The 14,606-nt window shown below is 40.1% G+C and overlaps 2 protein-coding genes across 18 annotated transcripts in view; both read right to left on the reverse strand.

Annotated features, from left to right (window-relative positions):
* The window catches only part of LOC135109302 (serine/threonine-protein phosphatase 6 regulatory subunit 3-A-like), a 22,268-nt gene extending 10,424 nt beyond the window's left edge, over positions 1–11,844 (reverse strand). For 8 of the 15 annotated variants that reach the window (XM_064020619.1, XM_064020618.1, XM_064020616.1 and 5 more), the window contains exons 1-14: positions 11,500–11,844; positions 10,736–10,805; positions 10,355–10,434; positions 9,715–9,897; positions 9,300–9,390; positions 6,675–6,845; positions 6,168–6,340; positions 5,816–6,049; positions 5,583–5,709; positions 5,172–5,324; positions 4,549–4,748; positions 4,140–4,257; positions 3,634–3,726; positions 883–978 (exon numbers count right to left, since the gene is read on the reverse strand). In XM_064020619.1, coding sequence (XP_063876689.1) covers positions 883–978; positions 3,634–3,726; positions 4,140–4,257; positions 4,549–4,748; positions 5,172–5,324; positions 5,583–5,709; positions 5,816–6,049; positions 6,168–6,340; positions 6,675–6,845; positions 9,300–9,390; positions 9,715–9,897; positions 10,355–10,434; positions 10,736–10,795 — 1,779 coding nt within the window. In that variant the 5' untranslated portion in view covers positions 10,796–10,805; positions 11,500–11,844. Of the gene's footprint in view, positions 1–882; positions 979–3,633; positions 3,727–4,139; positions 4,258–4,548; positions 4,749–5,171; positions 5,325–5,582; positions 5,710–5,815; positions 6,050–6,167; positions 6,341–6,674; positions 6,846–9,299; positions 9,391–9,714; positions 9,898–10,354; positions 10,435–10,735; positions 10,806–11,307; positions 11,387–11,499 lie in introns of those variants that run through there. The other 7 variants (XM_064020621.1, XM_064020620.1, XM_064020614.1 and 4 more) reach the window with 4 other exon arrangements.
* The window catches only part of LOC135109306 (presenilins-associated rhomboid-like protein, mitochondrial), an 8,393-nt gene continuing 5,283 nt past the window's right edge, over positions 11,497–14,606 (reverse strand). For all 3 annotated transcript variants that reach the window (XM_064020628.1, XM_064020627.1, XM_064020624.1), the window contains exon 2: positions 11,497–14,606. This exon is cut by the window's right edge and continues 5 nt beyond it. In XM_064020628.1, coding sequence (XP_063876698.1) covers positions 13,539–14,597 — 1,059 coding nt within the window. In that variant the 5' untranslated portion in view covers positions 14,598–14,606 and the 3' untranslated portion in view covers positions 11,497–13,538.

A 14,606-nucleotide genomic window follows, 5' to 3' on the forward strand; every position in this document is an offset into this window, starting at 1 on the left:
GTTAAGGGGTGTTAGAATACCCCATCACAGCAATAAGGGTTGAAGGGAAAAGGCAGGGAGAAAAAGAATATATAAACATGATATAGCTGATGAGTCACAGCTGGGTGATGTCAAAGCATCAGCATACATTCCTGCTTATATCAACTCTGGAAGTGATACAAAGTAATTATTATGATGTCAATACAGCAGACAGACATAAGCTTTTCAAGCATGATAAACAACTTAAAATAATTGAAAGGAAAATAATGGCTTCCATGCAGATAAGGATGACCCCATTCATAAGAATTAATCTTTTTAGATCTGTGTATCTTTCTTCTCAAACAAGAGACTTGGGAGGATACTGTCAAGTTGCAAGCACAAATAGAACTAGATGTGGTCTGAGAGGAATCATGATGCAGGAACAAAAGGTCACTGTCTTCCCAAGGATAACAGTACAGGTGTGACTCAATCACTACACTAACTGACAAAATTACCCCAAATTAATAGCTAGTAAGTCAAGTTATACCCAAAAAGTCACACTACATGAAACCATCAGTGTGAAGTTGACATTTTTTTTCCATCTCACACAATCACTTGGGTAAAATGTACTTAGACTCTGCCACAGCTCCCTCATTGTGGGGCACTCCGAGGGAGAAAACATAAAAAACAGATACATGGAAATAAAATGTCTTAAATATTTCCCTTATGTTATCAAGAATTTTGTCTAACTGAATAGTTCCAGCACTGTATTGTGACTTTGAACTGAGCCACACCTGCATCCTGACAGCTGTCATATCACTAAGGAAGACTGTAGTACAGACAGAGCAAGGCTGGCAGTAATGCACACTGCTTGCCGGAAGAGCACAGAGTTAGGTATCATACTCATCAAGAATGGCTGCTAACCTGCTTGACAATGGGATTGTCAAAGGTTTGTGGATAAAAATTTGAAACATCGTCGGAATCGTCATCAGATTCAAGGTGATGATGGATCCCCTGAACCTGGGAGATGGAGTGACAAGAGCACTGGTTGAGTTAGGGAGTGGTCAGCTTCACTGTTCCTCGTGTTGGAGCCACCCACCAACACAATCCTTCACCTCAAGCTTATTTCATCACAGCACTTCTTAAACCTTAGTTATCCAGTCAATGACAGTCTTGATCAATAATTTGCAGCTTTGGTCCAAAAGGCCAACTGCACAGGAATGAATGAAGCCTGACACTCCTAAACGAACCAGCAGAGATCCAGGACGTGTGAAGCTCGGCAAGACATGATACATTCTTAGGAACAGGTTGATCCCAAAAAATAAAACCAAAGAACAGCAGAGCTATCCTTCAGCATCACACTGCAGCATAATGAAGAATTATGAGACTAGCTAAATAAAGCTCCTGATGCAAAGATTATCTTGCAAAAATGTTTACTCAGGCATGCTTAGTTACTTCTGCGTTGGCTGTACAACCTTATCAACTGAAGGTTCATACAGGAACTGTACCATCCCTGTGACTTAAAACCATAAACTATCTATCATCACTTTTATCATTTAACCCAACAATCAGAAACTATTCCTGCACCCAGATAGAATACACAAGGTTCTGGCATAAAATTTGAAGACCATGGGTTTTGGTATATCATTCATCATATTTTCATATACTTTCATATGTAAAAATACAATGAGGAGCAATCCCCAAACCAATATTTCTTCAAGGCCAGAGCCCCAGACACCCTGTGGGAAGTGAACGCTGCCTGGAGGGTCAGTGGCTGCAGGAATTAGGTCTTTCTCAAGCCAAGCCACATCACTACTTTGCTCCTAGTTCAAGTTCGGAAGCCAGTCAAATAATGGACAATAAACTACACTAAAAGGTTGCACATACAATAAATAAATAAATAAATATAAATAAATAAAATAAACAACTAAAATTAAGCTAATAAATGATGGAAAGTATACAAATGTCAAAATATTTACAGAAAAAAAATGCTTGCTCCTTGCATGCATATCATACTAAACATAGATTTTGAATCTCTCTCTCTCTCTCTCTCTCTCTCTCTCTCTCTCTCTCTCTCTCTCTCTCTCTCACACACACACACACACATCACAGGGAAAACACACTGAAGGAAAGAAATCCAGGCCTCTCTCTTTATCCTTATAAGTCTCCACTGACACACTCAAAACACACACACACACACACACACACACACACACACAACTCTCCATTCAGGGCACAATATACAGCCAACAACCCAGACTGCTTGTGTCATGAAGGAGTACAGACCTAAGTGTTGTTGCTACATCCACACTTCATAATACACATACACTGATACAAAGACAGTGGTTAGAGAATAACAGGATGATTACCGATAAACCTTAAAACATTCTCAACTTCTATACGTTCATCTTTCCAGTTTCACCCATGAATCAAATATGTCATCTCTTTCTTCACTCATGCAATCCTTGAACCATTTTTTGCCCTCTTGCATTTCAGATCCCATCAAGTCACAGGCATACACACAGTTTCCCTTCCATGCTCTTTCTCCTTCCACTCTGATCCCTTCTCCTCATTTTGTACAGTCTCTTGTGTATTTGTCCACTATTTCTATAATACCTTCATTCTTTACTGACACCATACAGTTCACAGCTTATTACAAAACCCAACCTCCTTTCTTTCTGGTACAGCTACAGACTCACATTTCCTACACATCTCTGATAACTATATATTATGATCCTATGTATCCCTAAGAACTGCTCCTCTACTGAGTCAAAGTTAAGAAAAGATCATAATTGCACCCTCTTCACTACTATGACTAATATCTAAGGCTTTCAAACACCGAAGATTGAACCCCTGACATTCAAGGTACACGACGAGTTAATGTGTAACTTCTAAGGCATTAAAACACTGAGAAACTGATCTAAGGGTTAACTGAAAGAGGGAAAAAAAAAATCATAACTGCACCCTCTTCATATATTCCCAATAGTGAACTACTATGACTAATTTCTAAGGTTTTCAAACACCGAGAACTGAACCCGACACTCAAGGTACATGACAAGCTAACATGTAAGTTCTAAGGCATTAAAACACTGACAAACTGATCTAAGGGGTAACCAAAAGAGGGAGCAGCTGATGATTGAACTAACAGGGCACTCAAGGTACACCAGAGCAACCTCTTACCAATCGGGTCAAGGTGATTGTGTGATTCCAAGTGGATGTTGGTATGCCTTGACTGTCCTGCCACTACAAATGCATTATCCCCATCTACTGTTATCTAATACTATTATTATAACATCTGCTTTCATCTGATCCCTACTACTTTCTTAACTACATATCTACAATTCTCAGTCTTATTTCTACTTCCCATGATAGAATCTCAAACTTGGCAGCAAACATGAACATCCTCTCCATACTATACTCATGAAAACCCACATTATTCTATCACCTGCTTTCATCTAAACTCTCATCCCTGTTACATTCCTAACTACACATATACAATGCTCATTCATTCTCATTTCTACTTCCCAATGCAGAACCTCAAATTCTCAGCGGCAACCACAAACATTCACTCCCCCATCCCCATACTTATCAAACTCACACTGAAACTGCACTGACTCCACTGTAGAAACTTAGCATCCTTCCACTAAGAAAGGCATAAGAGTGGTTTTGTCTTACCGGTAGGGGAGTGATCTCATTCTTGCGGTTCTCCTCAGCCAGGGTGTTGGAGACAAATTCATCCCATTGAGTTGCTTTGTCTCCAGGCAAGTCCTGTACCAAGGTGAAAGATTTAGTCTTTGTTCTCTCATACAATTCACTGTCTCCAATACAAGTTGAATGGGACATCATAAAACAAAATCCTCAGCCAATTTAGTACTACTGACAATCCAAACATCAGAATGCAGTAAATATATATATACTATTGTAATGAATGAAGATGAAATGATTTTCGATCCTTTGACAGCAGAATATATCATCTTACACTTAATAAAACTTAATAAAACCTTTCCATTGCATCCAGAATAAAATTAAACTGATGTCTTTGTACTGGAATGATCCAATTATTCACAATCACTTACAAATCTAAACAAGAGACTGATCAGCCAAAATTACACAAACCACAATGAAACTCTTAAGTACAACTCTACATTTTCTTCCTGATATGGCAATATAACACAGCATACCTGAATGAGCTTCTTGATGCGATGTTCATTGGGTCCAAACTCTGCCTGTTGCACGATGGCATTGGCAATCTTCCTCAGGTGTCCCATGTACCCCCTCATGTTATGGATTTGTTTACCACTAAAAGGAGAAGGTGGAAGCACATAACCAAACTATCTATGTAAGGAACTCCAATATAATACACACACATTATCTGTCTATATGCCAGAAAGACGTACCCAGAAAGAAGGATAGTTGAGAAAAGGCACTCGTACACATATACACATTCCCTATGACAGACAAGATAAAAATAAAGGTACAGAATACTTCATTGGCAATTCAGTTTACTCCTCAGAATGATATAAAGAAAATGTTAGGTTCCAATTCAGTTTACTCCTCAGAATGCAAGAGCAAGACGCTGATGTTATTTACTCTTGTGATTCACTGTTGTCCTCATAGGCAGCAACGATCCTTTCAACAATGTGGCACTGAGTGAAGAGCTGGGTGAGTAAGAGGTGGTCACTTGCTCCCTGGGGTGAGGTGGGGGCCGGGGCCTTGGTGAGAATAGCTGTCAGGCACTGCTCCACTTGCGTGTGTAAGAAATTATTCAACATGAACTTGAAAAATAGATCCTGAAAGATAAAAATAATCATTGTTAGCTGAGAACATATATTAGGATTAGTGTTTCTATGATATATATTCTTAAATGCCTTAGACTTTCATTAAGAAGTACTTTTCAAAGCCTCAGAGATGATCAGTTGGATTCTCATTAGGTTTTTCAAGTTATTAGAATAGATTCTTCATCAAACTATAACTAAAATCATGAAGGCAGCCTTGAAAACCCTAATAACTCATACCACAAATAAGGCACCAATACATTTCAGAATGCAGTTCTAAATCTTGCATAACAAGTTCCAAATGTGCCTTCATTTAACACTATAACCAACACATACAAATATAACAAATAAGAATCCACCATGACTACTAGAACACAGTCAGGAAAGGACAAGAGGAAAAGTACACCATGATTTTCCTAATAAACACTCAAGACTCACCAGTAAATGTTCAACAGTGTTAAGTTCACAGAGAGCGTTATGGACGATGGGGTCATTGGAAACCACCAGCGCAGCCACTAGTGTCACAACCTGAAGACGGGTGCTGCCCAGACGCTCCACCTCCTGTCCATAAGCAGTCACTAGCAAGCCTTTCTGGTGGGGGGAAAAGCACACCATTAGATCATTGACTTCAAGAGGGAAGTTTCAAGACACTTATCATCCAAAGAAAGGAAAAAAAAAGTACCTTGCGACTGAAAACAAAATAAAGTAGAGGATCAAAAATCAGAAAAAACACACAGAAAGTAATTAGACTTCTGACTCAAAACAAGATGCTAAGAAAGAGATGCAAAACCACTAAAACAAATTTATGAAATAATCTATACTAGAAAGAGAGGACACATCTTGACAAACCTTTGGTGGATGAAGGAGAATGTTGTGCAGGTCTGGCAGACGTTTGGCCACTGTTCTAGCAACTATATTTGTCTTTCCTTCACTGCAAGCACTGTCACTAGAGTCTATGGACGTTGACTGCTGCAACCTGGAATACAAGTTGTCGTCGGTTTAGATTTATTTCCCAGGAGACATGTTATTTCAGGAACAATAACTCACACACATTAAATACAACTGTTGCATTTCCTTTTTACCCTTGTTCTTGCTCAAGCTGCTCATGCTGCTGCTGCTGCTGCTGCTGCTGCTGTTGCTGCTGCTGCTGCTGTTGCTGTTGTTGTTGCTGCTGCTGCAGTTGCTGTTGTGGTTGTTGAACACTTGATGATCGAGCAGATAGAAGAGTCAGCAGGATATTAATGACATGTGCCAGAGATGACTCATTCCGCTCTTCGTGTAAGAGGAGGTCCAGGAGCTTGCTTATTGTTTCTTCACTGGGGGTCAATCACAACACAAAAATAAAAGTTAGTAACAGAACTTCATACACTGTGTCATCACAAGAGGCGCATAAGAACACAATCCAGTGTCTAACATGAAACTCTTGTTGCTCACCTTTCTAAAGTCTGTAGGAGTGGATTGGTAGACTGCTGGGCATCATTAGTTGCATCCCGGCAGGAGGCACTGATCTCACAAAGGATACTGTCAGCACTTGAATGGTCATCAGGGTCAGCCTCTGGTGATAATCTTTCTACAAGTCGTTCTATCAGCTGACATTCATTCAGCCACTGGGTGTTGGAGAGAGCAATGATACTGGAGTGCAGGAGACTTCACACCAACTCACACCAATAAGTCACCCGAGACAGATGCAATAAAAGGTGGCTGATATATCACACTAACATGGTGTATCATGTCAGAGGAACAAAAGCAAACACTACGAAAGGTCCGAGTCTCCTACACTCCATCATGGACTGGGAGCAATGGTAATGATGATGATGGTGATGATGACAGTGATGATGGTGGTGGTAATGATGGAGGTGATGATGGTAATGATGACAGTCATGATGATGAAAGTGGTGGTGGTGATAGTGAAGATGAACAAAGCCTGTGTCTGAGCCTCACCTGATGCACACCCTGCCGTATCTCGTCCTCTTCCACATTACAAATAAGCCTGAGCAGCAGGTCCATTATTGCCGAGGTCCCCACGTGCTGTACCGCAAGCTCAACAAAATCACCTTTGGATTTTAAAAAGTCCAACACCTGGAAGCAAGTGAACTGATAGGAATACCAGTTCTACAGAGAAGAGAAGAGAATACACTTTATAAGAATGTGTCAAGATGAAATGTATTGTTGGCTTCACAAGGCAGGCCTTCTTCCTTCACCACAGTCATATGAGGTTTGATGTGTAGCTACTTTTCTGCACATCAGTATCCTAAACAGACTACATCCATTCTAGCAGGTATCTGATACCACTCTACCAAGCAAAATCAATAAGAGGTTTCAGGGAAATAAGTCATGAACGATGCAGCAAAAATAATAGACAACTTTATAAATAAATAATACAATGCTTGGAACTCGTCATGCTGCAATTGTACTGAGCGGCAAACACGGGAAAGTTAACTTAGAATTTTTCTTTGGTACAGTTAAAACTCTAAGATTGAAAGCTATGGTCTACCTTTAACAACTCATCATACAGTAGATCTGCTTGTTTACCAGGAAATGAGAGCTACCTACAGCCATCATGCTGCCATCACAGACAACTTCATGTACTGTACTAGTCACTGAATGCAAATACTCATCTACAAATATTTACTGTTAAAAGAAATATATCATGTCCTGACTAGTGAAGAGGTGGCAGTGGTGGAAGAGAAGAAGGCCAAGCTTGCCGTGTGCGAGTGGGAGGGCGAGAGTCTGACCGACATAGAGATCAGGTCATCTAACGCTCGGTACTCCAGGTCGGTCATGAGCCCAAAAGTATCTCAACTCCCTAGCCAAGATGCAATGACTCATGAACTTGAGAGAGAAATGCAAACTGATCCAGAGATCCAATTTACATGATAGACAGAGTTACACACAAACCTACAGCAAGAAAATGGTTAGGAATACAGAAGATAAAACAACTGTAAGAGTCTGACATTCATTTGCAACTTGAATAGAATATAAGTCCTATAATTTGTGAATTGATGCTTGTGTAACTTCTTACCAGACAATCAAGTAATGTTTATCTGACACTCAAGGGCACGGCCGACCGTCTCTTTACTGATACATATTGGAATAATGAAAGTAACAAATCATTTACTTCCACAACGTCCACACAAAACAGTGGACACAACAACCATTCAAAGGTAATCATTATCATCAACAAAAAAAAAAACTATTTCAAAAGATTTGCAGATATATGCACACACTATGTCTATGTAGTTGTGGCCAGAAGCTGAGTAACATTCCATACTCCCTTCCATTGTGCTCAGTTTTTTCCCTCAATCTAAAGTCCTCTGATGTTCCAATCATGTCAGATTTTGTTACCAGACTGTCAGTAAATCAGAGGACTTTAATGATGAAAAACACTAAACATTGGCATTGTGCTTAATGTTTTCTTTCAATTTTAAGTCTTCTGATATGTCAATCACACCAACTGTCAGGTTTTGCTATTAGACTGTCAGTAAATCAGAGGACTTTGGTGATGAAAAACACAGAACACAGTGGACTGAAGTGCATGTTACTCAGCTTCTAGCCCTTCCACTGTGCTTAGAGTCTTCCCCTAATCTTAAATCCTGATGTACCAAGACAACCTATCAATTCTCAGGCTTTGTTACAACTCTCACCAGATCAGAGGACTTTAAATTATGGGAAATACTTAACACAATGGAAGCTGGTGCAGGTTATGTACTTGACTTCTAACCCTGACTGAATGCCATACAGACTTAGCAGCCATGTGTGGGACTCTGACATGACAGGTACCTGACTCTGCCTAAGAAATGGGTATTATGTTCTACTGCTACACCATTAACCTCAAGACAACTGAAACGTTCCTTGTAAAACACCAGCAACACACTTTACTGTACTTATGATGCTATATTCACATTTATTATCTTATATCCTATGCTGATACTGTTATTCTATGCTATGCTATGTCTGAAAATAAAAATAACTTCTACCTATTATCATTATAAGTTTAGTATCGTCCTTCCATTCAATGTTCAAGAAAGTGTAATACTAAAGTTTGTATCTCTTCAACTTGTTAGTCTTTTATATAAAATATCTGACCATAAGAGAACACATCTTTATAAAATGCTGCTGCGGCTCATGTGAGGCTAGCACTTAGTTAATACACTAGTCATTGGTGCAGAATTTGTATTAATTCACCATGTATAAAAAAAAATTTGTACTGGTACCGCCAAATGCACAAAGCTAGAAAAAAAAAGGTCCAAATGTAAAAAAAATAAATAAAAATAAATAAATAAATAGATAAATAAATAAATAAATAAATAATAAAAAATAATAAATCACATTCTATCAAATCCACATTTCGGCTAACCAAATTTTGCTTTGCCGAGTCTAAACCTTAACAACAAAGACTATAAACAGTAATCTACATCCTCCATACCAACCTATGCATATAACATGGTGCCTACATGGACCAGTACCATACCTACTCCTCTCCACCTGAGTGCTGCTGCAAGGTGGGACCCTAGCAGCTCTGAGCAGTGGCAGCAGCGAAATGTGTCTCTGTAGGAACGAACTCACCTGCTCTGACCTCCTTTGTACCAGCATCCCCAGCACTTTGGAGAAGAAAGATGCCAGAAGAGGATTGAGGGGTTTCTCCTTCTTCAAAAATCTGCAAGGCATCACACAGGGATAAGGTCCACACTTGTAAATGTTCCACTGTCATCTGGGAGCTACTTCAGACAGGCTGTGAGGGTAGTTACTGGAAGGGCAGTGGGTGGGGGGGGGGTAGTTTCAAGGATGTTTTTTTTTTTTTTTTTTTAATTCTAGTGATAAGTTTGATCAGAATTCTGCATCATTAATGGGAAAAAAAAACATCGTGAAAACCTAACTATTCATATGTGGCCTTTAAAAGTAGTCCTTATAAATGCATAAATTATCATCTCCCCACTGAGAGAGAGAGAGAGAGAGAGAAACCCAGTGCTAAAAGACTCACTTGTACAAGACATCCAGCAAGCTCGTTGAGGCCACAAGTTTGTCAATGATAGCAGGGACGTCGGCAGTGAGGAGTTCAGCAGCCAGGTTGGCATATTTGAAGCGCATCTGAAGCTCCCCATCAGCCGAGGGTTCATTCACCACCAGGTACACCAGCTCATCCAGCACCTCAGCCCGGGTCAAGCTGAGGCAGGGACAGGTGCAGAAGAATACAAAAAACATAAGTTTCAGATTTTAATAGGGCTCCTGGGGTGTTGTCTAATGGGTCACAAGACTGTCTCTTTCCAATGAGGACTGACAGGGTTAGGAGTGTGAATGTGTGTTTCAGTGTGGAATTGCTGATTTGGTATACAGATAGATGGAATGATGTTTCCTCTACACCTGTTGTGGCAATGTAGGCAAAAAGTGTGCCTAAAGGGGCAAATTTTATCTTTCCTATAATTATAAGAACTGGTGTGGGAGGGTAGGCAAAGAAAAGGAGTCACGGATTTTATGAGCACAAATGTGATCTTTCCTATAATTCTAAAGTGACTGAGTAGTTTGCAATGAAGGAAAGAATGTGTGAGATAGTGACAAGTTTCTACACAAAGGTGGCCAGTGTCTGAGGTCGTACAGAGCCAACTGCACAGAACAACACTTACAAGTCTATGAGTTTCTTGTTTTGTGCCTTGCATTCTTGAAGGAGTTCATCCTCATCCATAAGTTCAGAAAGGGTAACATCCTGAAACGTAAAAATGTTATGATGCTAATATACGTAATTATTCCTCACATACACAAGTTACTACAATGACATAACTATATATTTCAATCCTGAAGTGTAAAAATGTTATGATGCTAATAGGTGCTCTAATTAAATAGGTGTTTATTCCTCACATACACAAGTTACTACAATGAAATAACTATATATTTCACCATATAACTCCACTCATTCAAAACTTACACCATATCAACACCAGACTTTAATATATGTAATACAATTATATATGCTTAAATGCTAAATACAGTATGACAAAAGCACTCACTTCCTTTTGTAGAAGAGTTTCGATCTGAGCTGAGGAACAAAAATTATACTTCCAAAACATCTTGTTTCACCTGGAAAGGGAAAAATCACATAACATGTCACTTATACTCTCCCTGCAGCTTCCCAGCTCCCCATAATGTACACGTGGCAATGCTTGTATTAGTGGCAACCTTAATCTACAACATTGGGATGTCAAATGTCAAATGTCATACTTGTGTTAACCACCCACGCTTACATCCCACTGTCACACTCATACTTCTGCCACATGCCATCATACTTCCTCTAACACCACACTCTAACTTAAGTCACACTTGTACTAATGTCACACTTCACCACCACACTCACGCTCCTGCCACACCTGTACTCACAACCATGAGAACCCTATCAATGTCACACTTGTAATGTCGCACCTCTGCTTAGGCTACTCACACTAATGCAACAATCACACTGGTCACACTCACAAAAAAGCACCACACTTCTACTAACACCCTACACTCCCATCGTTCACTTTACCCATCACACTAAACACTACAGCCAAGTACATCATCACTACACTCATCACACTATACTTACCAACACAATGACCACACCGCACACGTCCACCAGTCTCAGACACCACACTTGTAACGCTAACACCACGCCTCTACCCACGCCCTCATAGTCACCCTTACACTAACGCACGCACTTCTACTTACAACAGTCACACTTACGCCACACTTACATCACACTACTTCACCACCAAGCCGTCACACTCCAAATACCCACCTGAATATGAGAAAGCTGTTCATATTACTTCCTCTAGCGTCAGGGAGCAATTCACATCAACACGACTGACATTACGAGGACGAGACAAGGAGGAGGAGGAGGAAGAGGAGGAAGAAGAAGAGGAGGAGTAGTCTTCCTTCCTTCCTTCGCCACTCTAATGTTTTCCTTGTATTATCCCCTTTTTTCTCGTCTTTTCTCCTCAATGGCGCGTGTTTGGGAGTCAGGCTGAGTAGGGGAAGGTTTCAGTATGCAGTGCCACTAAGCTGGGCCACACTAAGCTGCTCTAAGCTGAAATAATTGGGAGAGTATCGAGCCTCGCCTCCTTCCCCAAACAAAACAGATTTTCAGGTGACGCAAAATGGCGGAGCCTGGTTAATATTTCACCTTGCAACTCATGGTTTTGGGGCTACAAGCTCATGTGTTGGTGTGAGATCAGTGTGAATTGTGTGTTTTTTTGGATGATTTTTTTTTTTAGTGTGTTGTGTTGTTTGTGGGGAAGCGATGCTGTGTATGTGTGTGTGTGTGTGTGTGTGTGTGTTATCTTGTCATATTTCACGGCTTTTGGAGTACTAAGTCAGGTGTTTGTGTGGGATTAGTGTGAACTGTGTATTTATTGGGTGTTATTTTTTTTAAAGAGTTTGTATTGTGTGCGCATCTGTGTATACGTTTTTTTTTATGGCATATTACACGGTGTCATGATAGAAACTGAGATATTTTTGTTACATATGTATAATTATTGTCCTTTTTTATAGAATATGGTGGTGTTTATACTTTATCTGTGGTGTTTTGAGACTATTTCAGTATTATTGGCTTTATCTGATAACGTTCAAGATTTCAAGATGTCACAATACCTCCACTTAAAAAAAAAAAAAGTAGAGTTTGCTTATTTGATAATATATTTCAGTGTCATATGTGGATAAAATTTTATATATCTGTAATTTCCGGCATTTCCTATTTCATCTTGTAACAATTCTATTCATAGTATAATAAGCCACGAAAATTTTTTTTCTTTTTTTTTCTCTCTGTGATATAAAACAGCATAATGATCAAGGTGTGTTAATCTCTGAACAATTCCATTTCCCCAACTTCCTATTTAGTTTACAGCTATAATGATCAGTAAAATCGATCACTCTTGTCTACTTCTCCGTTCATCACTGGCGGTACATTATGGGAAATTTTCATCTTTCACTACTACCTAGACATCTTCTGAATATATGTATCTATAGTATTCGTTACAGAGTTCCAACTTTGCTGTTACATATTACTACAGCCTCCAGTAATATACAATTGAAGTCTGACTAACTGGAAGATTGTTTGACATTAACAATATTTCCGGTATTAAAGATGGAAACTACATTCGCTTGTCTCCATATAAAGGGTACCTCTCTTGAATCCCAGAGAGAGAGAGAGAGAGAGAGAGAGAGAGAGAGAGAGAGAGAGAGAGAGAGAGAGAGAGAGAGAGAGAGAGAGAGAAAGCTACAAACTCATCTCTACAAAGCAGGGATGGCAAACGAAGCCAGGGCAAACAGAGGGATACAATGACAAGACTGGCTAAGATGTATTGGAATAAATGGGCAGATAACAAGAGAATGAAGAGGCTGATGATGATGATGATGACAATGGTGGTGGTGGTGAACATTAAATAAAACCTTCTTTCACTGATAAATGTTTAGTTTCATAAATACTCTATATATCAAAAGATAAAGATATGTACAGCAACACCTCATAAACAACTACAAAACAATTTAGAGCAACTTGACTCATGCAGTACAAGCTAAAATAAGTATCCACTTCACCAAGCTTCCTGAAAGGTTTCTATTATCAGAGAATCCTCACAATCTCTGCACAGCATTTCCTGTCAGTAACTATACATGTCTCAGTTTAGTATCACACACTCCCCTTTTCAGATTGGTATCATGTTGAGTGAGTCACATGCACTTCTAGAGTTCTTTTGAAGTTATTTAAGAATATAAAAGTACAAGACTGTATGTATATATTTATAAGGGGCTGATGTAAAATTCTCTATGTCCACTGCTATGTTAGTCATTTCTTTTACTGCCTTGCATTCTTTCACTGACTTCTGTTCTCAACTCATGCCATTTCTTCATCAGTGGTTCAGTGTTGGCCCAGATATACTTTGGCCCAAAGTGTGCATAAAGGAGTCCAAACAATGCCCCCCCAAGATGTGCAGCGTGGTCAAACATGCGCCAGCCCATAGCCATTCCTACAGCATCCAAGCACATGATGCCCTTAATGGCTGAGTCTGCAGAGAAGCTGAGTCCTGGAATGAAGACAATGCTCAGCTGGGCACTGGGATACTGAGTGCAGAAGTAGCCAAGTAGTGCCATGATGGCTCCTGATGCACCAAGTGAGGGACCAGGGCATCGCATCGCCACCTTGAATGCATGACTGGCTAAAGATGACACAACACCCCCACTCAAATACATGGCCAAAAATTGCTCCTTGCCCAAAGATCGACCTACAGCTGAGCTGAAACTGTGTAAGACATACATGTTCAAACCAAAGTGGAGAAGTGCAAAGTGGCTGAAGGTGGACAGGAACATAGGCCAACACACAGCCCGTGCTGCTGGGTTGGCACAAAAGTAACGGAACATAGTGGACTGCAGGGCTGGATGATGCCAGCAGGCGAAAACAATACCATTGACTAAGCATATAGGCCAGAACACCTTCTCACCCTCATTGAGTTCATTCCACCACTTATTTATTGCCTTGCGAAATTCTCCTTCCTTGTGCTGCCAACCTTGTAAATTTTCCCAGCTGTTCTTAGTCCAGGCCTGCCAAGAGTTTTGCTTCAATGAATGTCTCACTGACTCATATTGCCAGATTGTTGCACCGACAAATGTGGCTCCACAGAACGTCCCAGTAAATAACAAGCTCTTCAGTAGTCCAGGTCCCATATTGTTCTCATTGGGAATGTCCATCAATGCTTCAGGGGCAAGTTTCATGCCCCCATCTCTTTTCAGTTTCCGAGGCTGCCGCAATCCACGCCAGGGTAAGCTTCCCGAGTGTTGCTCTCCAACCAGAAGCCGCCTGCCTCCATTTTGCATCCGTCTGGCCAGCGTGGAAAGAACAATCATGGTTCCGAA

Source organism: Scylla paramamosain, chromosome 18 (genome assembly GCF_035594125.1).
Source record: "Scylla paramamosain isolate STU-SP2022 chromosome 18, ASM3559412v1, whole genome shotgun sequence".
In the NCBI taxonomy this organism is placed as follows: domain Eukaryota; kingdom Metazoa; phylum Arthropoda; class Malacostraca; order Decapoda; family Portunidae; genus Scylla; species Scylla paramamosain.